The following is a 26,655-nucleotide window of genomic DNA, read 5'->3' as shown; positions in this document are numbered from 1 at the left end:
CTCATTTACATCAAATCCATACTTTACCCTAACTTCCTAATGCGCTAATATCCTGATGACACATGTTGGATTAACCCGTACAATTACTGCATCGGTTTTCTTCGAGAAATGACCACTGCTCCTGTACAGATGAAAAGGTGTAGGTGTATCTTTTGCTATGTGCATCTCTGTTTGACCCTGTTCTTTTATAGTTGGCTTTGAATGTGGTTCCTGACACACACCAAAGGGAGGACTGCTGCACCATTTTATGATACTGAAGTGGATTTTTATGAAACTTTTCATTTGGTTGTCTAGCGTGTCATGTGTATTTTGGTATAATGTTCTTTCTGGTTATTAAGGCAAAAATTTGAATTCAATTAAGTTGTCCATGTTCAGTTCTGAATAGCATAGAGAGCTGGATGCTATGGTTCAATAGAATGGTGTTTCCTTAACAACGAACCTTGGTTTCAAATTCTATTCTTGCAAAGTTCTGGTTAACTACATATTTTGATCCTGTTATGTTTTTGGCATTCTAATTCTTCATTGAGGCGGGGTTTTTTTTGCAGTTCGTTGGTTTCCATACTACGCATACTAAATGTGTTAGGGCTTTTGAATGCTCCTCAATTTTGTGCTTCATGTCCTTGTTTTGCATGACCAATAATGATTCTATTAATGTGCTTTGTGTATTGGCACCCAATTTAAGGTCTGTCCTGCACTAAAATGTGTTTTTCTTTGTTTTATGTGGATGGACAACATAAATATCTTTGTGCTGTTCACTAGTATCCTTTTTTTTGCAAAGTTGTGAAAAACTTTGTAAATATTGTCTTGTTACTCTGGGTGAAGCATGCACTCTGCATGATAAACACTTTTCCCCTTTAGTCTTAGACTTTCTCACATAGGTACTTGAAAACCATTATCAATAACCTTCCAAGAAAGATGAAAATGTTGCACACTTTATGCACCATGTTGTACTACTGTTTACGATTGGCAGTTTAGACTTCACGATGCTTTGGAGTTTGGATGAGTTGTGCAAGTTACTTGCACTAGAACTCCACCACATGAAACATTAAATAATGTCTTAACTCTTTCAAACTTGTTTGCAGCTATATTATTGGCTGCTGCTAGGCTATACATATTTAGTATTTTTGTCAGTGGCTTTTTTTTAACATGAATGGGATGTTTGGATGTATATGAAACTGAGATAAGATAGGATATTGTATCATGAAATGCAAATTACAAATACAATATCCTGATGTCTCCTAGTTTTCTGGATAATTAGAGACCTCCACCCCCTTATAGTTCACACAAAAGCATCTTTTTCATGTATCTTAAAAAAGGGAGAGAGAGAGAGAGAGAGAGAGAGAGAGAGAGAGAGAGAGAGAGAGAGAGAGAGAGAGTTCTTCCTGTGTCATATTCCAATGTCCTTTCATAAAAGGCTGTTTTAGGTTGTAAATTCAGTTCTCATGGCTTATGAGAGCATTTCCATCTTTTGATCAAGGTGTTCTCCTAATTGAAGCTCTAGTTCTCAGTTTCCTGTTATTCTGCAGTTTGTTAAGATCCCCATTTGCGAAAAGAACATGTCCAATGCATATACTCGGTTGAGAAAAAGCGTGCACGACCCAACTGATTTGACAGCATATAATTGTTTTTTTCTATTAGTTTTTCTGGAGTTTTAATGATCTTGTGATGAATACTATCTGCAGGACTTAAGGGAAATATAACAACCAAGGAGTTGCTTTAACCTCACTCAAGCTGCTAATGATACATCTCTCCCTAATGCTTTTGAGAGCCTAGTCTTGTATTCTCCTATTCTTGATTGGTCTTGCCTTAAAATTGCAATTCTTTAAATCTCTCGTTGCTTCTCTTTCGAACTGTTACTGTGGAAGTGTCTTTGCTGTATGCACGGTTGGGAAACAAGATGAGCCGCTCATGGTTTGGCTTGTTCTTGGATCGTAAGAAGCTTGTTCAAACTTATAAAACAGTCTCAGCAAGCAGAATATGAACAGCAAGTGTTCAGATTGGCTTGGTTCATATTGGCTCACTAAGTAACAGTAGATATAATTTAGATATAATTTATATCATATATATAGTGTAGAATAAATAATGAAGTGTTTGGCTTGCAAGCAACAGATTTAAAGTTAAAAATCTTATTGCTTCCAACTTTGAAACAATGTACTTTCTCTATACACAAGTTCGCTTTAGCTTCACTCAATAGGTCTATAATTCAAATCCTATTGCTTCCAACTTTAAAATAATATATTTTTGTGAAAACGAGCCAGCTATAGCTCGGCCTGTTTAGGTTGTAAGTTCAGTTCTCATGGCTTATGAGAGCATTTCGGTCTTTTGATCAAGATGTTCTCCTAATTGAAGCTCTAGTTCTCAGTTTCCTGTTATTCTGCAGTTTGTTAAGATCCGCATTTGCTAAAAGAACCTGTTCGATGCATATACTCAGATGAGAAAAAACGTGCAGGACCCAACTGATTTGTCAGCATACAAATGTTTTTTCCTAATTGAAGCTCTAGTTCTCAGTTTCCTGTTATTCTGCAGTTTGTTAAGATCGGCATTTGCCAAAAGAACCTGTTCGATGCATATACTCAGATGAGAAAAAACGTGCACGACCCAACTGATTTGTCAGCACACAGATGTTTTATTATATTAGCTTTTCTGGAGTTTCAGGATCTTGTGATGGATATTAGATATTATCTGCATGACTTAAGGGAAACATAACAACCAAGGAGTTGCTTTAACCTCACTTGAGCTGCTAATGATACATCTCTCCCTAATGCCTTTGATAGCATAGTCTTGTATTCTCTTATTCTTGATTGGTCTTGCCCTAAAATTGTAATTCCTTAAATTCCTCGCTGCTTCTCTTTCAAACTGTTATTGTGGAAGTGTCTTTGCTGTATGTACGGTTGGGAATCGAGATGAACTGCTCATGGTTTGGCTTGTGCTTTGGATCGTAAGAAGCTTGTTCAAACTTGTAAAACAGGCTCAACGAGCCGAATATGAACAGCAAGTGTTCAACTTGGCTTGGTTCAGATACCATCACCCTTGGAAGGTGATGGTAATGGAGGTGTTAGTTGAATTGGGTTGGGAAAAATGTGGATGATAGAGAAGAAATGGCTAGCGGGCTAGAGGTTTAGGTGAAATCAGCTAGGCGTGGAAAGAGAGAGTGAGATTTGGTAGTTTTGGGTGGTGGTTGGCTAGACGTTAGGTTTTTTTCAAGTGGTTAGAGGAGATTCTTAGGAGTTAGGCGGGGTTTTCCTAGCTCTTTAGCCAATGTAAATCCTTTTAGAGGAAGGGAGGCCTCCACAAGACAATTCAAGAAGAATTAGCTTTAATTCAAATGATTCTACCATAGAATGAGTCACAAGAGCTAGCTTTTATAAAGTCTTAAGGCATAACTAACTATCCTTATATATCTTAAAAACGGGAAACCTGTACAACAAATATGATGTGTTTCTCAAAATGTCACAATTTTTTTGTTATTCTCCCCATGTCCAAAATTGTAAATATCCAACTTCATTATGACCTTTGTAACCCTCGCTTGTGCGAAATTGGCGAAGTTTGCGTGATATATCTCTCTTCTCCTCGGGTAACACAAACCCCCACTTAAAAGGAGTTTTACACATTATTTTTGTGGACATCACGAAGGTCACATAAAATTATGTGCAAACTTTGTGTTAATCTCAAACTCTGGAACATCGCATACCTGATGAAGTTTACACATATGCCATGAAGTTCGAATAAAATTATGTGCGAACCTTGTGTTACTCTCAAATTTCAGAACATCGCATATATTTGACGAAGTTCGCACATGTCACAAAGTTCGCATAAAATTATGTGCGAAACTTGTGTTATTCTTAAACTTTGACATCGCACATATATGATGAAATTCATACATATGTCACAAAGTTTGCATATATGTCATGAAGTTCGCATAAAATTATGTGCGAAACAATTCACTATAAAAGTTGAAACACTGCACCCTGGGGCTCTTTTCTCATAATTTTTTAGGGTTTTTTGTAGTCCCCAACCTGCTTCTCGGCAGTGATTTTTTTAATAGAATTTTTGGCAACTAACAATTTTTTTCAGTAAGCACATTTAATAGTTGAACCAGTTATTTTTTTTTAAAACACAATTTTTTTTCATTTGTTTCAACAATTCATATGCTTCTATTCTATCCTCCAGTTTTGTTGTTTATATGTTTCGAATCTTGTATAATAAACATGGTATATTGGGCACAACGTTTGATTTTTTTGGTTGTTTTCTTAACAAATTTGGTTTTTGTCTTGTGTCTCTTTTGCCCTCTATTTACCTATATTCTATGTCTTGGTATTGTAGAAAATTCTTAATTTATTCAATACAATATGCAAACTGAGAAGATTATGTTGGAGGGGTCCACACCCAAATCATCTACTCTTAGAGTTAAAAAAAAAAGTCAAAGAAAAAAAATTATGAATTGGGTCATCCTTTGTACTATGAAACAAGGAGCTTTCTTGACACGTGGATAGAAAGGGAGTCATATCTAGTGCCAAGAGTCTGGGTGTCTGGCATTTTTCATGAAAAAGGCACCCTTTGTAAACTCAGAAAACTACACTCAGTAGAAAATATAAAGAAAGTTGGTCAAACAACAACTAGTTGTTTTATAGTGGCCCAAATCTAAGAAAGAATGTGTAGAAAAAGTTGAAGGGTTTGCAGCCGTAATCTTGTCTCCCATCCTGAAAGCATCTAATGAGGAGGGTGACTCAGTGGTAAAGAAGAGTGACCCATTAACTCACTCTGATGTTGTTGCATACATGAATGCCCAGATAGATAAGGTTGAAGATGTATCCACCTGCAGTGGTACCTCACTGAGGGGAGGATGAGAAACCTCAGGTTGACATTAATGTGGACTATCCTTAGGAAGTGGATGTATCCCAGGGTCCTGTGGCTAGATCAGATGCTGAGAGCAATTTTCAAGTTGAGTTAAAAAGTGCACTAAATGATCGCAATGGGAATCATCCTCATGAGTCTGAGCATCCGATCCTAGAGGAGAAAGTGCAAGATCCGAAGAAGATGTTGCAGTAGAGAACAAGGTCTAGTGCTCATAGACAAGTATCAATTATATATTTATCTTCTAGGCAATCATTAATAGTTATAAAATGCTATATATATATGTGTATGTGTGTAAAATGCTATATATATGTGCATGTCTATGTGAAGCACAAACTATTTTTTCTCGGTGATTCATGTATGTGTGAAATATGTTATTAGGATAAGTAGTTTGATTCTTGTAGTATATATGTAAAATTGTATATATCCACGTGTAAAATGCTATATATATATGCTTATGTGTGTATGTATAGCATGGACTATTATTTTCTCGTTGATTCATATATGTATGAAACAAGTTGTTAGGATAACTAGTTTGATTCTTGCAATTTAATATGTAAAATGCTATATATATGTGTTTGTGTACAACATGAACTATTATTTTCTCATTGATTCATGTATGTGTGCAATATGTTTGGATAAGTAGTTTGATTCTTGCAATTCAATGTGTGTGTATATATATGTGTGTGTGTGTGTGTGTGTGTGGAGCATGTTAAGATATCCCACATGCACTAGTTTGATTATTGCAGTTTAATGTAATTGAATGATTCATTTGGTTGATTTCAACAAAATTAATTATGATTGTAAGATCCGCAGGCAAAAGATTCAAAAGATCCAACATCTCAGATGCATCAGTTCTACTGGTTCTAAGCACACCAATAGTTCATAAGACTAACGGAGAAAGTGAAGGAGTTGTTGCATGTGATATATTTTCAACAATTCTTTGATATCATTCCATGGAACATTGTTCTCCCTCTCTTATAGGCCGTTGTGTAATTCTGAAATCCAACAACCAACACATTCTACTTTGAAGATTTTGAGATGGACATCACGTTGGAAGACGTGACATAAATCACTAGATTAAAGCAAAAAATGATCGTATTGCAAAATAAATATACCGTGTTTTCCAAAATGCCCTAAAATTTTTGTTGTTCTTCCCATGTCCAAAATCACAAAAATTCAATGGATACCTTGTCAACACGTGAAAATTCAAGTTTTATAAGTATGCAAAGTTATCCAATGAATACCTTATCCGCATCAAAGAATTGATACGACAAGTCATTTATCTCCAAGTACGAAGTTTTGATCATTTACTCTAAAAGGAGTCCCGTTTACTATTTAGTTTGTATTAGTCGACATAAAAACAACAAAAATCTCGCTTTTCAGACTCATGAAAATTTATGGGATAAGGAAAAGGGTTTTTGGCAGTTTCGTTCTTCTTTTCATGTCCTCATTATGGGCTACTTGGAGTCTTTCTATGAATCTTTCTAGATGCTATAAAGTAAAAATATATGATACATTAATGTTATATCCAAATGAGTCTGCATAAAAACGTAACAAAAAAATAACTATACAAACGAGCAAACATAATACTTACGTCACTTGCCAACAAAGTTTTTTCGCCAAATTCATACTCTTTCTGGGGCACAACTTTTTATTTCTCATTGCCCCATTTTCATGACCAATTAAAATTATATATAGACACATATCCTCACAGTAGGACAAATATAGACACATTGTAACACCCCAAAATTTTAACCTGAAAAATACAAATTTTTTTAATACACAATTTGATGCGGAATCTTATTTATGGCATTGCTTTAAATGAATTAAACTCTAAGGAGTCATCTTGCATAAGCACTGGCATTTAATAGTCTCTTAGAACTAGATTCAAGAAAAGAGGTCCATTGGACAAAACCCTTTTTCAAATAATTTAAAAATCACAACGAAAATCATTTATTAAATTTGGTTAAACAAATTGGGCAAGTTATAAATCGATTAATCATCATAACTGAATTAAAATGCGAATAACATTCATGATAAAAATTTAATTCTCTCAACAATTTAAAATTAATATGAGTCTGTCAATGTCCAACATAAATAAATATAGTCTATTCAAAATAATTCTCGAGAAAGAAAAATGGCTCTCAATACCGCTGTAACATCCCATCATCGCATGACTCCTCAATTAATACCTACATGTTATATTTTGGGCCAGACCTATCGAGTCTAAATAGGGAATACTAAAACACCAAAACATGAAAACATGGCAAATATACATGATACATGCTTTCATTCAATTGTGAACAATCAACTACTAAGCAATTATTCATTCATAGCATGCTTACAAGTATAAGTGCATACCATAAATTGATTAAGAAGTAAATACCAAAACTATGCATGAGCAGTTAAATAATGCATGAACTTACTAACACGAACCAGGTATTTTTTTTATGCATGAGTGACTTTAACATCTTTTATTTATATTTTTTTCTTAAGTGATGCATACAATGTCTAAACTGATGCACACACAATTTTTGTTTTGAAATCCTTTATCTGTGGGTACTAACACAAACCTTTACATAGATTAGGGCAACGACTCAAGAGAGGGTATATTTAAACAAGTTGTGGCTTAACCCTGGTTGTGCACTAGTCACTAGTCCAAGGAGGGATGACCATGATCGAGAGAGAGATCCTAATACCTCTATCCTAACATATCATACTTTACTTATGAGTTACATACCTACCACCCCGTGGCTACTATAGAGGTTTCTCCTATCTCCATGGTGGGGGTATAACTCCTCAAAAAAGTATCATTTTTTTAAACAAGGTCTTATCTATGACACCGTCTTAACTAAATTAAGCTCTAAGGAGTTAGCATATGCAAGCAACAACGTTCAATAACTCCTTAGAGTAGATTTCGAAAAAGACACCCAACTGACAAAACCCTTTTCCAAATAATTTTGAAAACACAACAAAAATTTCTAAATTAATTCACAGAGAGAGGGTTTTGAGCCCCTTCCATCCTTGGCTGAGAGCCCAACATCATCATCTATCTTGTCTCCCCCAGAATTAGAACTTAAGCCTCTGCCGAGCACTCTTAAGTATGCATTTTTGGGAAAGGGGGAGACCCTTCCTGTGATTCTTTCATCACACCTTTCGGTTGAGCAAGAAAAGAAATTGCTAGAGGTGTTGCATGGAAATAGAGAAGCGATTGGGTGGTCGTTTGCTGATCTTCGGGGGATTGATCCCTCATTCTGCATGCACCACATTGATACTAATGAGAAGCATAAGCCAATTAGAGACATGCAGTGACAACTTAACCCTAACATGAAGGAGGTCGTGAAGAAGTAAGTTGTCAAGTGGCTCGATGCCAGTATTATTTATCCCATATCTGATAGTCAGTGAGTCAATCCAGTACAGGTTGTTCCCAAAAAGTTTGGTCTCATTGTGGTCAAGAATGAGAAAGGGGAAGAGATTCTGCAACAAACCACTACAGGGTGGCGTATTTGTATCAATTATAGGAAATTGAATGAGGCGACTCATAAAGATCATTTTTCTCTTCCTTTTATCGATTAGATCTTGGAGAAGTTGGAAGGCCAGAGCTATTATTGTTTCCTTGATGGTTATTCTAGCTATAACTAAGTCACAGTTCATCTAGAAGACTAGGAGAAGACTACCTTCACCTGTCCGTTTGGCAACTTCACATTCCGTCAAATGCTGTTTGGGCTCTGTAATGCCCCTACAACTTTTTAAGGGTGCATGGCATCCATATTTTTTGATATGATCAAGGATGTCATGGAGATTTTTATGGATGATTTCTCTGTGTACGACTCTTTCTTTAAAGATTATCTTCATAAGCTTTCACGTGTGCTTCAGCGATGTAGGGAGACAAATCTTGTGCCATCCTGGGAGAAGATTCATTTTATGGTGTCGAAGGGGATTGTTTTAGGCCACATTGTTTCCAACTGTGACATTAAGGCAGACCACACAAAAGTTGAGTCAATCGCAAGGTTGACTCCCCCCCTCAACTGTGAGGCAAGTACGATCATTTCTTGGGCACACTGGATTTTATAGGCAGTTTATTCGAGATTTCAGTAAAAACTCCAAACCGCTATGTGCTTTGTTGCAAAAGGATGTGCCTTATACTTTTGATACAGAATGTTTGCAAGCGTTCGAGACATTGAAAAATGCCTTGGTTACTGCTCTTATTTTGAGGTCGCAGGATTGGACATTGATGTTTGAGATCATGTGAGATGCATTAGACTTCGCTATTGAGGTTGTTCTGGGTCAAAGAATCGATAGGAAGCCGTATGTTATTTACTACGCGAGTAAGACTTTGAATGATGCCCAAATAAATTATACAACAACTGAAAAGAAATTACTCACTGTAGTCTTTGTCCTTGACAAGTTTAGATCTTACTTGCTGGGGTCTAAAGTAGTTATCTACTCGGACCACGCCACATTAAAATATTTACTCAGTAAAAAAGATACTAAACCCCGGTGGATTCGGTGGATCTTACTGCTACAAGAATTTGATATCGAGATTCGAGATAAGAGGGGTAATGGAAATATAGTAGCGGATCATCTGTCACAGTTGGTTGTGAAGTCTGGTTCAGATAAAGCACCAATCAATGACTCATTCCCGAATGAACAACTTATGGCAGTGAAGTTTGCGTGTTGCCTATGGTTCACAAACATTGTTAATTATTTGGCGATTCGACAGATATCAGTGCACTGGTCGAAGAATGAGAGAGATAGATTTTTTGTGCAAGTAAAGTATTATTACTAGGACCCACCAAAGTTGTTCATGTATTGCATCGATCAGGTAATTCATAGGTGTATCGCAGAAGATGAGGTTCAGTTCATTCTAACTTTTTGTCATTCCCTTGCGTGTGGAGGTCATTACAGCAGTCGAAAGACTACGACCAAGGTTCTTTAGTCCGGATTCTATTGGCCAACCCTTCACAAGGATGCATATGATTTTTGCAAGTCCTGTATTCACTGTGAGCAGATAGGTAGTATGTCGCGACGAGATATGATGCCTTTGCTCTCGATCCTTATTGTTGAGATTTTCGATGTCTGGGGCATTGATTTTATGGGCTCATTTCCTCCGTCATTTGGTAACCTGTATATTCTTGTAGCAGTGGATTACGTGTTCAAGTGGGTGGAGGCCGTGGCAACCAAAACCAACGATCATAAAGTGGTGATTAAGTTCATTAAGCACAATATTTTTAGCTGGATGGGATGCCACGAGCGATTATTAGCAATGGCGGAAAGCATTTTTGAAATATGTAAGTAGCTGCTTTGCCGAGGAAGTGCTTTGTACATCACAAGTTTGCCACACCATATCACCCACAAACCAGTGGTCAGGTTGAAGTGTCTAATAGGGAGATCAAGATAATTTTAGAGAAAATAGTCTGTCCAGACAAGAAGGATTGGTCGTTGAATTTGGATGATGCACTATGAGCCTATCAGACTGCATTCAAGACTCCCATTGGAATGTCTCCTTACCACCTGGTTTTTGGAAAAGCATGCCACCTCCTTGTAGAGCTTGAGCATCGAACATTTTGGGCAATCAAGAAAATGAATTATGATTATGATCAAGTAGGGAGAGAGCGCCACTTGCAGTTATCTGAGTTAGAAGAACTAAAAAATGATGCATACAAGAGTGTGAAGATTTATAAGGCTCGCACCAAGATATTTCATGACAAAGATATCAGCAAGAAGATGCTCGAACCCGGTCAGAAAGTTTGGCTCTTCAACTCTCGATTGCAGCTATTTTCAGGGAAATTGAGGTCAAAATGGGATGGACCATATGTCATATTGCAGCTTTTTGCATCTGGAGCAGTGAAAATTCAGGATCCTCACACTCAGTTCAAATTCAATGTGAATGGACAAAGATTAAAGCATTATATTTTTAGAGACCCACAATTGGAGGATTGCGACATCATTGACCTCATTGATGAGTGAGGATGGCATGATGATTGTTGTAAAATAATCAGCATAGGGACTATTTTTGATTCGTGAGTTTTGTTTGCTTGTCATTATTATTATTATTTTTTATTTTATCTTTCTTGTCATATTGAATATCATTGGCATTTTATTTGATCTTTTAAGCTAGATTGTATGCAGTTTTAGATCTTTGAGGACAGTTGGACGAATTGAAGGATCTACAAGCCAACAAAAAATAAAGCATCAGAGTGTGCATTGTGGTGGTGCGTGGGCGCACAGAGGACCTTCATATCATATCAGGTTGTATTGCTCCTTCTCTTTTATTAATTATTGTTGTCAGCATGTATTATTTGTTCTTGATATTAGCAATAGTCTAAGCATGAGGGAGTGTTGTTGAGGACAACGTTAGTTTAAGCATTGGGGGGAGAATCTTTTTAAATTTTAGTCCATGTGTTCATATTTAAAAAAAAATTCGCATAATTGAGGTTATAAAATCAATTTTTAGCTTTGTATGGAGCGCTAGTTGGAGGAATTAACATATTTTAATAATTTTAAGCCCCATAGAGGATTTTTTTTGAAAACCAAGCTAAAATGCATATTTTTGTATGTAACTTTCAATAAAAAGATAACATAAGAATGTGTAACACCTAAGTGAAGTTCTTGTATAATCATGTTTGACCTTGTGAAATAAAAGTAGTGAAAAAATGAGAAAATGGCAAGTGCAGTTGCTTTGCTTTATCCAGTGCACTCATGTAGTGGGGTGGAGGTATAATTGATTTATTTTCACTCTATAAACACGAGCCACTAGGTGAATGAACACCTTACCTAGTTGACATCAATAAGGCCTATTGTGTTTGAGTAAGTAAGCTTAAAGGGTGTTTACACCTAGTACCCTAAGGCCAAATGGTCTGGGAGCTATCAGCCCAAAGCTCGTTACGAGAATGCAGTAAAAAGTCTAATAGGCATTAACATTGTACAAGGCAGGGGCTACACAAATACTACTGATATTCCAAGCCTAATAGCGTGAAGGTTGTTGGGGTTGAGATAGATGTAGAGCTCATTACGAAAAAAAAAGTGAATGAAAGAAAGACACTGCCTTAGAAAAGAAAGAAACTCATACAAAAATTATACAAAGCATGAATGAAAGGGCGTTGGCATAATTATGTTTGATTTTCTGCTATTGAGATGTAAATTATTGCAAATTTTAGTGAGGTTTAAAAAAAAAAATTTTATTTGTCATTAACAAATTTATTTCCATTTCTTCATATAACATAACTCGGCATTATATGTTGATGATGTTAGAGATATGTTTAAACCTGTCAAGACATGAGATCAAATAAAGCCTTTAATTTGGAAGCTTTTGATACAATCTTCAAACATCTGATCAATTGTTTTGAATGTTGAGAGGCCCAACTCTTGGACCTTGTTAGTGTCCATGCTGTGAGGCTTGTTATCTCCTAATTGTTCACCACACCTGCATTATTATTATCATCATCATTATCATGTTTGCCAAGAAATGTTTGAAAAACAAAATCATCAATATCAATAACTACTTATTTACAAAAACTGACTCAGTCCTGAGTTGATTCTTTTTTTTTTTTTGAAAGAAGACTCGATCCTGAGTTGATGACATCTCACTTTTTTGGCAATTTCTGGTAAAATAAAAATAACCATTTACTTTGGCCACATGAGCTCATGTCAAGTTGCTTTGATCACCAATTTTGCCTTTGGCCAAGTGACTAGGTAACCAGTTTGATCCAAAGGAGACCTAACGTTGGGCTCAGCTTGGTTGGACTCCTTAGGAATGACACATGAAAGGCTTTAGCTCTTCACGATTAAACTGGCTCAAAGCAACCATCAAATGGGTGTTTTTAGCAATGAATAGATTATGCAAGTTAGAAGGAAAAAAACATCCATAAAGGCGTGAGATAGTGGAGGTGCATGAAGATAACCGTATGTGTTTGGTGATCTTAACATGAATGGAGAAGACTTCCAAGGGAATGGTAAGATGGTGATTAACTACTGAAGCCAGAGAGAGAGAGAGAGAGAGAGATCATACTTGTCAGCAATCGGGTAGCATGGGTATTTGGCCTTGAGCATTGAGACTACATCAGACCAGTGTGAGACAGAGCTCGAGCATATGATCCTTCCATACGCCCTTGTATCCTCCATGGCTAGCAGATGGCATGTTACTACATCGTCCGCATGCACAAACCCTATGGTGGTGTTTGGGTATTCTCCATTGTTTGATCCTGACATTACAATCAATTTTTCAATCTCTCTTTGATGCAAATCAGATATCAGATTCACGAAGAAACTATGCTGTGAACTATACTTGGGCTATCAAACTATTAGGGAAGAGGATTGAGAGAGAGAGAGGGAATAAAGTTTAGAAGAATCCATCATATTACAAAACCTCAAAATAAAGTATTTATACTTGAAAAGAAAACTTTAATCTTACGATGGATTTCAGATAAATGCAAAATCCAAACATATGCAAATAAAATATAGAAAACAAATAGACCTAAATTAGATCCAAATAAATCTTTTTAGACCTGAACTTCATGCTGTTTCGCTCCTGCATCATTCTTCCCAGGTTGGACAAGACTCACCCTCAAGTTGAGTCTTGCTTTTGCTTCTTCCACTTCCGTTCAATAGCTACAATCCACCGGCCTAATGCGACTTCACGTGCATGTGAACCCCTATGCATAGGTCTGGAGGGTTTGCTAGTAGTGGGATCTGATCCAAAGAGTATCCAAACAAATACAAAATGATGATTCGATCTTCTGGTGGCTGGTGTAGGAGAGTGTCAAATGGACTTTCATGGAAAACATAGACCAAACTAGGAGTATCCAACTTAAGATGCACATGGATCCAATTAAAACCAATCAGATCCAAGTTAGGCTTAGTTTGATTCAAACAGATTACGATAGGTCCAGGGTCAAATGAGTAGGTTAAATTTTTAATATGAGTTCGTTTTAAGGATTGCTTACGAGATAAATGCATTGGGACATGTTTTAGTGAGTTTAAGGTTATTGGGTCATACTGGATCTGTTTAGATCGTTTTTTGGGTAAAACTGGACCCAAACATGTCAAGTATGGCTAAACTAAAGCAAGAAGACGGTTGTGTTCTTTTGAATTGGTTTTTGGTGCTGGTCAAGAATGGAACTTGAGAGCAAGTGTGGTGAACCGAACCAATTTAAGTTTGGACCGGTTCTTTCCATCCACCACCTGCCCATGATGAAAGGGAGGCAAGGGATGGTGGACTTAGGGCTTTAAAAACCCTCCACTTCCACTATACATGGAGGAGCACCGAAAGGGCCGGCCGTTGGCGGCCATGGCTACCACCGGTCAAGGTCGGCTGATCGTATCCTGGCCGATGGTTTGTCCATCGATGGCTGGTTGACTGGTCCTCTCAAGAGAGGGAAAGGATTGGACGGATGGGTGTAGATGAGGGTTTGGTTTGGCAATCCATTGCCCTCTACCATGTTGGATCTATGTATTGGATCTAGAGTATGGTTATTGGGTTTCACAATGGCATTCCATGGACCCTTGGTGTGGGGGTGGTTATTGAAGAGTGGGGTATGCTTCTTCGTAAAGAATGGTGAATCCCCTGCATTAGGTAGTGAAGAAAGTGAACAGGAAAAACAGAAAACAAAAATTAGAGAGCTCTTCGTAGAGGGGATCATCACCAGGACGAAGGGGGTTGGAATAGCTTCAAGAAAGAACATTAGGTGACACACAGATAGATGTTTGATTTCTCCTTCAGGTTCACATGCCCCACCTTCAATGTTCACACCCTAAACCAAAATCAGGAACCCAATCAGGGTTCCAACAGTGGTATCTACGAGCATCGATCAAATATTGACGATTGTTGTTGTTGTGTTGATCCACACCACTGCACCAAAGCCCCCACTCCATTGAACCTATAAACGAAAGGAAAAGTGTTTGTAGAGAAAAGGTGCAGGCAAAGGAGGGAAAACGTTTAGGAAGGGTCAACAAGTAACGAGGTTAGGTGGAGTCATAAGATTTTTGTCTCTTCTAGTCGCATTTGGGGTAGTATCTTTTTGTTTTCTTCCCCCACACTGACGAACCCCGTACTGCGAGAGATAAAGAGGCCTGGCGTCTCCTGTAATGCAACCAGAACTTCTTGAAGATGGAGGTCGCAGTGGCCAGGACGCTGGCGATGACGACCAATGGGAGCGGAGGTCATACTTGAAGGCGATGGAGGTCATACTTGAAGGCAAGGCGGGCCTAGAGTGAAGGCAGAGGATGGTGATGGCATAGTCGGAGCGGTCCGCTGCCCCGACGAGGTACTCTTTAACCTGCTAGATTTTGGCTCAAAGCCTTCTTTCTATTTTTTTTTCAAATTAGAGATTTAAGAACCGTAATCTAGCCTCCAATCAGGGCTTCCAGAAACCATAATCTGACCCTATTCGATGGGGCTTTTGCTCCTTTGTCCACCCTATGCACAAACTAAGACAAAGTGAGGGATATAGAGACAGAGGGAGAGAGAAACCAATAGAGAGAGTGAGAGGGAGGGCCTATCCTATGCCTGGGTCGCCGGTGGGTTCATTGGAGGCACTGGCGACGTCAATCTTCTTCTTCTCTATGCCTTCTTCTTCTTTGTAAACTAAGAACTTGGGGGGAGAGAGAGAGAAAGGGATTTAATCGAGATCAGAGAGAGGATCATCGTTGTGGCGTGACCCCTCGTTGTTGGTGACGCTATCGTCGGAGTCGCGCACGTCGGTGGCCAAGCACCATGGTCAGAAACCACTCCTCTGGATGCTCCCTATCGATGCTGTCGTCGGTGATGCCACCCTTGCTGTGCCATCTATGGTGATGCCTCCCCCGTTGTTGTGCATTATCACCGGCCGATGATCGGCCAGCAACCTCGGCGGATGGGTCGAAACTCCCTGAGCTTTTAGGTAGGGCATTTGGTATTTGTTGCCTTTTGCAATGAAACCCTAATGCCTCTCGTATATGCCCCTTTGTTTTAAAGTTTGTAAAAAGAACCTTGGAATAATGAAGTTTTTGTATACTAGTGGTTAATATATGAAATATTCAAGAATTGGTTTTTTTAAGAGGGTATATGCAAAAAGACGATTGATATTATTATTTTTGGCAAAAGTGGTTATTATTTTACTTAACAACAAAAGAGCTGATAATTGAACCTATAAAATTTTCAGAGGTTTCCAGAATTATTAATTTATTGTGTCTTATTTGACAAAAAAATGATATCATTTGATGTCCATTGAAATTGCTTAAAGTTTAATATATCTTTTTCCAAGATATGATGATGGGATGCTACATGTGCATATTATTTGATTCATTGGAGTATCATTATTTGAATATCCAGACCAAATAATGCCATTATACTTCTGTCACTCATTTGGTTTTTTCTTCCTCTTTAGATTTCGTGTGGCATTAAAGATGGTAAATTTGTTTTTCAGGCAAATTTGATAAGGATATAACTTCACATCTGATTTTTGAGAAGAATTATTTACACCCTTGAATAAAAATGGTAAAATTATCATAAATAGTTTGATTTTTAGACGAATTTGATAAGGATATAACTTATTTTCTTAGATTTTCTTGTTTTAACCCTTATATTTGTTTTTTTCATAACACAGTTCTAAATCTAACGTTTGACTATGAATTAAAATCTTATAATGAGTTTTATCTTATTTTAGACATGTTAGACCTAGTTGTATATGTTTTTTATTTATTTAATATTAGATAGTGAAAACTTGCCTTAAAGTGAGAGTAAATAAATACTTCTTTATGGGCAAGTGGGAGAATGTCAATAATGTGCCTATAAAGTTAGTAATTAATTATAGCTTATTGTGAATTCAATTATTGTCAGTATTGGATCTCTACCTTGATAAGGGAGAGTTTGGAGATTTTGGTTCATATTAATGGTATGAGTTTCATATTTTATAATGTTGTATGATATGTTTAACAAATAGTTTCGTTTTTAGATCTTACTCATACATGGATCTAGTTTGATTTAGATTTGTAAATAGATCTATGGATTTGCATTTAGAGTAACATGAATATAATGAATATGAATGTATATCTATGATTGGAGTTAGATGCATAATGATTGTAACTTGGCATTTACTTCAAATTGAATACATGTTGATGTATGTGTAATATACTGTTTTATCTTTATATAAAAGCTCTTGTTATGGGTATGATAACACATAGTATTGTTACTAAGACATGTTTATCATACTATATGAATGATTCATGATACATGTGTTGTACAAGGTTTATTATATTTCATTATACATATCTTTTGGCATTAGGAAATTGAGAAGTGACATATTTTTGTTAAAGTTAGCCATAAGAGCATGATAATTGATAACTATGATCATAAAATCATACTCTTACTGATATATATGTAGAAACATGTTTTATGGATAGTCCCATGTTAAATAGCTCTTAAAATTGTTTTATTCATGAACATGGTGTGGTTGGATAAGTGAATCTTGATATAGTGGATCGAAATAAATACTAGAATTCATGTTTATATCAACAACTTGATGGGACATATATTAAAATGAAACATGTTTGATTGATTTAAGAATTAAATCAAGATTAGAATATTGATAATTTATTTCTTTTTTTTTTGTTTAAGACCAAACATGATTATCTTGATTTTTTTTATGGATCTTGATTATCTCATCCATGTTTAGATCATGAAATGGTCCATAGTGTATAAGTCCAAATTGAACTAAACATCAAAACTTTAAAATTAAAATAACACTAATGTGTGCTGAGCTCCAAGTGTTACTCTATTTGATACATTATGAATCTAAAAAGCCTTAGATTTTGTGCTTGAAAGTGCATGACATGATTGAATTGTAAAATGCTCTATTAAATCACATCAACTATTATAAAAGTGAAAGTAATATTCTTTCTACTTGGAATGCTTCCAAAATGAGAAAATTACATAGAGATTATAAATGCATGTTTTTTAACATATTTTGAATACAGAATAACATGCACTCATGTTTTTTCGACAAAAAATGAGTTTGGACATATAGGTCCAAAGTTTATATGTTGATGTAAAGAATCATTCTGTAAAATTAGAGCATGACTCTGAATGTGCATGCCTAGAAAGAAATATATTCAAGTTTCTCATTATATTCATGAAATGTAACACTTGAGAATTTTTGATAATTTTTTGAGAAATAAAGATAAAATTCATATTACAAGTTTTGTTGAATTTCAAATTGGATTTGAAAAATTGCAATTCTAATATGTGGATTTCAGTTTGGATAATTTTAATTTTGGTATTTAGATCTCAAAATGGATTTAAAAAATGGTAATAGGATCCATGGGGTGAGACGCCCATTGGATGTGGGCTCTCTTGGATCTTGGAGTCCAAGATATGGACTCAAGCTAAGTTAAACAAGATGAGACGTCCCCACCTACTTTCCTATTCCCTCCTACTTATTTAATTAGCTAGGTTGACGTTCTTAGTTAATTAGAAATCTTAATTGTTTTCTTAAGAAATTAGAAATCCTAATTAGCTAGATTTCTTAATTATTTTCTTAATTGGTTAGGAGTTCTAATTAGCTAAGTAACATGAATGAGTTCCTTAATAAATTAAGAATCTTGATTAGAAAGGTTTGATTGGGAAATTAGGAGATTGCTTGAGGAAAGCTTTAAAGAGAGGCCTTCATCCTTCTCTTCCACACACGCCCTATTTCTCTCTCTCTTTCTCTTTTTTTTATTCTATCTCTCTCACCCTTCCTTCTTTCTCTCCCACTCTCCTCTTTGGAGGAGAACACCATTGACGTCTGGTGTAGCCGCATCTATATTAAAAGTATAACTGTGATAGAGGGAGTTGATCAAAGACTACACTTTCAGGAATATCATACGCAAGTCCAATGATTTTGAGGTAGGTACACTATAACTTTGTATGTGTGTATAATGCTAAGATACACGAGCATGGCATGTGATGATCTCTGTATGCGTATCAGCATATACATCACCTTAAATTTATATAAGGTTTTAAAACCTAAAATCCTTTTTTGAAAGTTGATTTTATGATTTTTCTAGAGAAAATATATATCTTGAAAACGACTAATCTTGGATGTTAGATTTATGTTATGTATTCTATTTTTGTATTTATAGTATGATTAAATATTTGTATATATGAATTTGATGTGTTTTTTATGGATTTAAAATTGTTGGATAGATTTTCTTGATGATCTTATTGAAAATCATGAAATTCTTGGTTGGTTCTTGAAAAACTGTATTCTGTTCTATGTATTTTAATGTAACCATTCAGAATGATAAATTTGTTTCTCCCAAACCATAAACCCATAAATTTTAAAAATTTGTGAAGATGTTTCATACATATGGAAGTAATCTTAGATCAAATCCCAAACTCAGATGAGTCATAGATTGAGAGATATGCCCTCTGCAAGTCGCTACAAAAATTATGTCCTGACAGTGAGTATGTGGAGACAAAATATTTTATAAAAATTATATATTTCAGAATTCTCATGATCAGTGGCTGAGATTTTAAGGTGTGTTAGTCTAGATATAGAAGAACATACATTTAAAATCTTAGAGATTGATTCCTCATGACTTGAAAACAAAAATTCACATAAGACAATCTAGAATCTGTCATTTCTTGGAACATGTTTTGTCAAATAACAGAAATAATATATATTACAAGACTTTTAGCTCTTTATTGAAATTAAATTAAATTTTTGGGTTTTGGTGGGCTTGAATCAGACATGACAAGTCACCCACAATAAAAATATCAGCTTCTAATTCTTCCTGGACTATTTATAACTAATTTTTCATTAGAGAGACAAAATTAAATAGGATTGTTCTGTGAACAAAAATAGTCTGTGTTCTAAAAATTTTATCTCATTATCTGTAATGAGTTAAGGTCTGAGTTTTTGCCTGTATGCATGTAACATAAGAAAGAACTTTCAGTTAAAATTCCAAAGTCTAGATTGCTCTGTACGATTTATGAAAGAGATTCTATTGACAAGTAAGTTATCAATCTCAAGTTAGTGGATTGCATGTTTGAATGCATGAGATAGTTTTAGAAGTGAACCAGATGAATATGACATGGTTCTAGAAGTGAATCAGATGAACATATGACATACTGATGTATAATATGTGGGTCTATTAAGGCATGATATTCATGCAATCTGTTATAAAAATCTTTTTTAATGTAAAATTTTAAATTTTATCATGATATGATAATGTGCAACATGATGTTATTATATGCAACATGATATTATGTTAATATACAATAAGTCATAAAATGCATGCATGCACATGTGAATGTTCATGAATGAGCAAATGGTTTAAAAGAACTAATGTGGTATCATAAGTGCACAAATATGTTATGTGGCATATGTCATTACGATCGCCGAGTGGATGATCCTGAGTTCTAATACCACTTGATGTAAATCCGTTACCGAATTCGTGAAGAAACTACACTATGAACTACACCTGCGCTATCAAACTATGAGGAAAAAAGATTTTGAGAGAAAGAAAAAGAGAGAATCAATTAAAGTTTAGAATAATCTATCATCAAAGTTAATTACAAAACCTCAAAATAAAATATTTATACTTGAAAAGAAAACCCTAATCCTACGATTAATTTTGGATAAATCCAAAATCCAAATAAAATGCAAAAATTATATGAACCTAAGTCTGATTCAAATGAATCTTTTAGGCCTGGACTTCACGACGTTCCACTCCCCTCCCCCTCTCTCTCTTCTATAAGATTAAAAGAATTTGTTTCACTTTTATCAATTAAAATTATGAAATTACTCACCAAGCTTCGGGTGTTTGCTTAATCCAAACTCATAGACCTATTTTCTATAGCATAATTAGTATACATGTATTAAGTGAGGCATGTGTTTAGTTGCATATTTAGAGTGATAAAAATTGACAACTCATATTACACCAAAACTTGGTGAAAAAATCAAGGTTTCTCATTAATCAATTTAATCCAAAGCATGGTTTTTAATAAATAAGCAATGACAAATACATTTATAGGTTAAGATTAAGGAAACCACATGCAACTATATTATTTTAGAATAATTTAACATGGTTTAGGACATAAAGACTTTAGGATATATATATATATATATATATATATATATATATATATATATATATATATATATATATATATATAGAGAGAGAGAGAGAGAGAGAGAGAGAGAGAGAGAGAGAGAGAGAGAGAGAGAGACCTTTTAAGATGGCAAGAACCATGAGAAGGGTGCTGGTGGGCTGCGGTGAAATCAACGGACCAACAACAAAAGATGGGTTGACCACTACCAGATCAATGCCTTCTTGACTAGCCAGCCTCCATGCCTCCTTTTCTGCTAGCGTTTTTGCATATGCATACCACAACTTAAAAAAATACACAAATTATGTCAAAACAATATACATACACTACCGCATGCTCAATAACCAGAAGGGAAGAAAAGTTACTCCAAAATAGTAACACTTGGAATGACTCACATTGTGGTGCATGCAATAGTCTGGGTCACTCCAATGTGACTCGGTCAAAGGTGAGACTAGGTGCACATCTGCGCGATAGCGGATCGCCGAGCAAGAAGATGTGAGCACTACTCTCTTGACAGACTTGGACCTCGAACACGACTTCAACACGTTGACTGTGCCCTTTATGCAAGGATCGATCAAGGCCTCCTGTAGTGGACCGGGTGTGGTATCCTTAAGCCATTGGCACATAAATATCTTGCACGTACATGTGTAATATGGGAAGAACAGTGACACCTTAAAGGTTAGGCTACCCTGCATTGTTGTGCTACCAGTTGTGCAAAAACAGTTGCAATTCAAAACTGACAGCAATCCTTCCTAAGGGATTGGGTATTGGTGACCCCACAGGGGGTTTGCCTCGCAGAGGAGCGGGCCCATTAAGTGACCCAGTTCTCGCCGAGGGTTCTTAATCATTTAGAAAAAAGAAACAAATAGCAATCAGTGAAGTAAATTTTGGAAAGTTAGCTGGTAGAACTTTGTACATGAAAGCAAGAGCCTGCCATTCCCCATTTCCCAAACCTTATTCATCAGACAATCATTAAGGCTCTGTTTGGGAGCCTTGCATTGGGATGGAAATGCCATGTTCATGTATTGTCATAGTATGGTGCTACCAAAATATGATATTGGAGATTTACATGGTTAAACATTCAGGCTTACCAGTGATGGAAGATCAAAAATCCACTAGCAAAGATAACACGCAGACGAGATACAGAGCTCTCAAAACCCTAATCTCAATGGAGAAAATCCAAAACTCTCATATCCAACTCTCAAAAAGAGGTGTATGCTATATGACAAAGGGCATGAAACCCTAACAAGTGCAAAAGAGAAAATTACAAAACTAGACAGGTTCATACCACAGAGGTGAAAACCCGATTCAAAATTCCAATTGTACTGTGACAAAAGTATTTTTGAACTTGATCATGAATCAAAACGGGTTCAAAATTCAAGACACCAGCAAATCACAAGAACTCTCCTTAACCAATAGCATGTCTGGGTTTTGAACCTGCAACGTCCCACCACAAAGAGACGTGCACAGACGGCTCCTACCAACCACTCGAAGCCCCCCATTGGTTCTGTTCAGCATGTTTTGTTTTACTATAGGTCAGCATTCAATATGGCCCACGTGTCACCTGATTATTTAATTTTTATTTTTTTTATAGAGAAACCTGTCTTGGCATTCATTCATCTCCTTATTGGAAATCTTGGCAGACTTATTATGTTCCATTCTACATATTAGGTTTCCTAAGATATGCAAGTTGCTTGAGTCCATTAATCAATTAGGCAACTCATTGGATTTAGGTTGCAATTGAACATCATGTGACATATGATCAAGTTCCTAAAGTCTGATGTAAGGGTATGAGCGTTAAGGGTGTAAATGTGCCGGGTATGCCTGACCCGACCCAATGTCCTGAACCACGTAGGTCCAACTCAACCCAAAGTCCTGAATAGATTAGACCTGACCCAACCCAGTCTTGATAGATCAATGGGTTTGGGTCGATTCTGAAATATAGACCCACTATAAAATTACATTGTTTTCACTTTCAGGTAATAAAAATACAAACCTGAACCCGTTTCCACCTGACCCATTTTTTATACGTGACTGGATGATTCTATGAAATCTGTACCCGGACAGACCCGAATCTGTTTATACCCAATAGGCTGTCGTACCCAAGCCAAACCCAAACCAGTTTAGGAGCCAACCCATCACCAGAATGGGTCAAAACCCAAACTCATTTCACAACCTATTTGCCATCTATTCTTGTAAAGCAACATCATTGACATGGATTCAATGAGTTTTTTTTTTTTATGATAAATAAATTATATATAATGGGTTAATCTGACCTTAAACTAGTTGTATTTAACATTAGATGAATTCAACCTTATGAAAATAATTAAAACATCCTTAAAATAATGGCATTTAAAAAATTCAAGGTTATTTTTTAGGAATTAATATAGGTCTTTTGGGTTAGGCTCATCTCCCATTAACCTATTTTTGGGTCTGGGTTAGGCTCGTGTCTAGTCTTTAAACCATATTGAGAATTAATCGGTCTCTTTAAAACCTGACCTACGTGTATCTGACTAATTTATACCCAAAACCATTAACACATATGGGTCTACAATTTCATGAAAACTTGTATTCAGACCTGAATCAAATTGGTCCGAATTCAGATCTAATCGCCAGGCCCAAACCAGAAACGGACCTGACAAAGCCATACCCAACTCCAACCCAACCTCACCCGACCCAGTTACACCCCTAAATGAGCACCACAATGTGACCAACTTCGTGGACTCCAAGAACATTATAACCATGACTGCTAGTAGAACATCTATGTTTACAAGCTTGGTTTTTTACACACCTACTCATGGGAAATCCCTTATCTTTTGGGTCACCCAGAATGGAAAGTACCCCATGGGAGAAGGTGTGACTATATTTTCATAGGAAAATGGGGTTTTGCATTTAATGAGCGGACCCATCACCTCTTTCTCATGGGGGCATTCGTTTCACCCTCTGTGAGAAAGGGGCCCCTTTCTTACGATAGAGTACCCTATGGGAGGAGGTGTGAGAATTCTATATAAGACTGCCAACTTACACTAAGATAAGACTTAGGCTGGTTAGAGCTCACTTTGCATAAGTGCAACAAATTGGTTCCACTCATCCCAAAAGTCACCCCTATCTTCATACCCCTCCTAGGGATTTCATTAATGCAAGTTGCTATATCATCATTTATTGAATGCTGACATTTAAATTGGAGAAATCCAACTTGTGTGCAGGATTTTTTGGCGATGCAAATATCAATGGTTGACAAAGTAAAATTTTTGTAAAAAATAGTATTTTTCGTCAAAAATTAACCAAGGGTCGATTTAACCTCCTTGCCGAATCCATCTATAGGGTCAGATTTGATCAAAACAATTTGCATTATAAGATTTAAGAAGGGTATGAAGATGGAGGATGACATAGGGAATGAGTGGAAGCTATCTCATAAGTGCATATATATAGGTTTAACCTAAGTGCACCGCTCTTTAGGGACTTGAGTCTTTTGCAGGTCCACAAACAAGGCAAACTAAATTATATTTATAGACCACAACTTCATCAACAGCTTTGACCAAGCTAAGCCAAACGAACATTGACTAAGTCAAAATTTGACTGTACCTATCAAACTTTGTCTAGTCACAGGCTCTCAGATGAATAAGAGTCCGGATGGGATGCAATATGATTGCACAAATATTTGTGCATTAAGCACCTGACAGGCCCAAGATGGAGGGTGATCAGGTGCTTAATGCACAAATATTGGTTCAATCATATTGCACCTGATATTTTCACGATGAATAAGTCGTAGGTTTTTTAAGTTGGGTGCCTGCCTGAAGATTGTTATCGTATGGTACCAAAACAGGAGATGCAGTGTGGAAGACTCCTTCAACTCCATCAACAGCTTCATCAAAGCTACCCTCCACCATGAGATCAGCTTTCACCAGCTTCAATCTCTCCTTGGCCCCGTAGAGATCCCATAGATATCCCACCTTCTCCAAATTACCTGTAGTACAGAAAAGGAGTTCACAGAAACTAGCAACTATATAGCTTGTTTGCTCAAAGCCACAATCGATTAACTCGTGCTCTGTTGGCAGCACCTGTTGGCGTAAAACCTCAAGTGCTCCTTGTCTATCAAGTAGGTACACTCAGCATCGGCCTTGCAGCGAGGCATATGCACCCTGCAGGGTTTCGAACTTGTGACTCCTTTTCAACTTGGAATGACAAGGGTGGCACCCCCTGAATTGCCGCAAGGTCGAAGCTGGGTGTACTCTCCGGTGGGAAACGAGGACCTCAAGGGTTTTACCAACCAGAGGCCAACCAATGTGCAGTCAGTGATGGGAGGGTTTTTCCCTTGGGCGATCCAAAAAAGAAAACTTTGGATGCATTTCAAGCTCGATGTATTCATAATCAAAAGTTGGGTCCGGATTATGTCAACTGGGCTTATGTCCCGTTGGTCCATATCTCAGTAGTTGGTTGACTTGTGATCAGCCTAAAGATTTGGGTGATTAGGGCACAGCCAAGTGCTTTTCGCCTTTGAATGGCAAAGTATCAGAACTAGACCATGCGATCTGGTCGATCGAATCTTGACCAGCATGGACCAGGTTCTGCTGGACCTAGACCAGATCTACTATGTTGACCACTCCTTGTAAACACTTAAGACTTGCTAATTCTACAAATGGTCTGCACGTACTTTGACTTGACTTAGGGCTAGCTCTATTCAACGGTCCAGAGCATAAGATGATAAAGAATGACCCACAAGGCAGTCCACAAAATTTATTGCATTGTACCGGAGCCCAATCAGGCCTGCTCCGGGTATCACTCGCTGAATTTAGAGAGTCTAATCCAGGTTATACACAACTGAAAAAGGATTTAATATACAAAAATCAGGGTTTAAATGATTCGATCTTCATGGTCATAACTAGCCATATCTGAACACCTAGACCAGATCTAGCTATTTCCAAACAAGGTTCAAATACCAATCTCTGCTGGTAGGACTCAACCAAGTCTGACCCCTATCCAACTGATCAGACCTAGTCAATGATGAGTCCACACACACACACACGCACCATGCGAAACATGCTCGACAAGCCGATTTAACCTACACATGCATGCGAATCAATCAGGGTCCAGTTAAACCATGGTGATTACGAACCTGGATCCCGAACTGTGGCCCGGACAATGTAACCCTTCTCCAGCAAGGCCTTGATCAGGTAGGTGGCTATGAAACCAGTGCCACCAGTTACACAAAACTCCCTCATTTCTGTCAGTTCTTTCTCTTGTCTCCAATCTTCCTTCTTTGGAGCCAGGTTTTGAAGTTTTTCTTCTCTCTTAGCCTCCCCCAATTTGTTGCACCGAGAGGATAAGATCATGCCTTTGGGGTTTCTCATGGTAGAACAGCCATGCACTGTACATGTATGAGGGTAGGTTGCTTGTTGGTGATACGTCAGGACTGTGTCGGGTGTGCGAGCTGCCCCGATCCCAAATTTCAGGACATGGGACAAAAATATCAACTCAAATCCAATCCGAATAATCTGTAGTCAGGTTTGAGTTATAATTTTTGTCAGATGTATAACCTGAACCAATCTAACTTGAGCATTTTGTGTTGGTTTTATTGAACATAGTAGGCCCCATTTCTTGTTCTGCCCCATAGGTTTTACGTGTTTTATGATAGATCTGAACCGTTGGATGTGTTTAGCATGCTCGATTTAGTGCGAATCGACTCTTGGATCATGTTTTCTCGGCAAAAAAAACATATTTTTATG

The 26,655-nt window shown here is 36.9% G+C and overlaps 1 protein-coding gene across 3 annotated transcripts; it reads right to left on the bottom strand.

Annotated features, from left to right (window-relative positions):
- Positions 1 to 12,141: 12,141 nt before the first annotated feature.
- LOC149827978 (tetraketide alpha-pyrone reductase 2-like) lies at positions 12,142 to 26,151 on the bottom strand. 3 transcript variants are annotated; one of them, XM_090018306.1, is made up of 6 exons: positions 26,046 to 26,151; positions 24,724 to 24,896; positions 21,325 to 21,513; positions 21,044 to 21,213; positions 12,869 to 13,051; positions 12,142 to 12,283 (listed from the first exon to the last, which is right to left on the bottom strand). In XM_090018306.1, exons 1-6 carry the CDS (start codon positions 26,149 to 26,151, stop codon positions 12,142 to 12,144), a joined length of 963 nt encoding a protein of 320 aa, XP_089874432.1. The 3 variants fall into 3 exon arrangements, with proteins under 3 accessions (XP_089874432.1, XP_089874431.1, XP_089874433.1); XM_090018305.1 differs by having other exon boundaries at positions 12,869 to 13,061; positions 21,051 to 21,213; XM_090018307.1 differs by having other exon boundaries at positions 12,869 to 13,061; positions 21,051 to 21,213; positions 21,325 to 21,510.
- Positions 26,152 to 26,655: the final 504 nt, after the last annotated feature.

The sequence above is a fragment of the Nuphar pumila genome, chromosome 10 (assembly GCF_984573655.1).
Source record: "Nuphar pumila chromosome 10, dmNupPumi1.hap1.1, whole genome shotgun sequence".
Lineage (NCBI taxonomy): Eukaryota > Viridiplantae > Streptophyta > Magnoliopsida > Nymphaeales > Nymphaeaceae > Nuphar > Nuphar pumila.
This window is presented reverse-complemented; position numbering and strand designations above follow the sequence as displayed.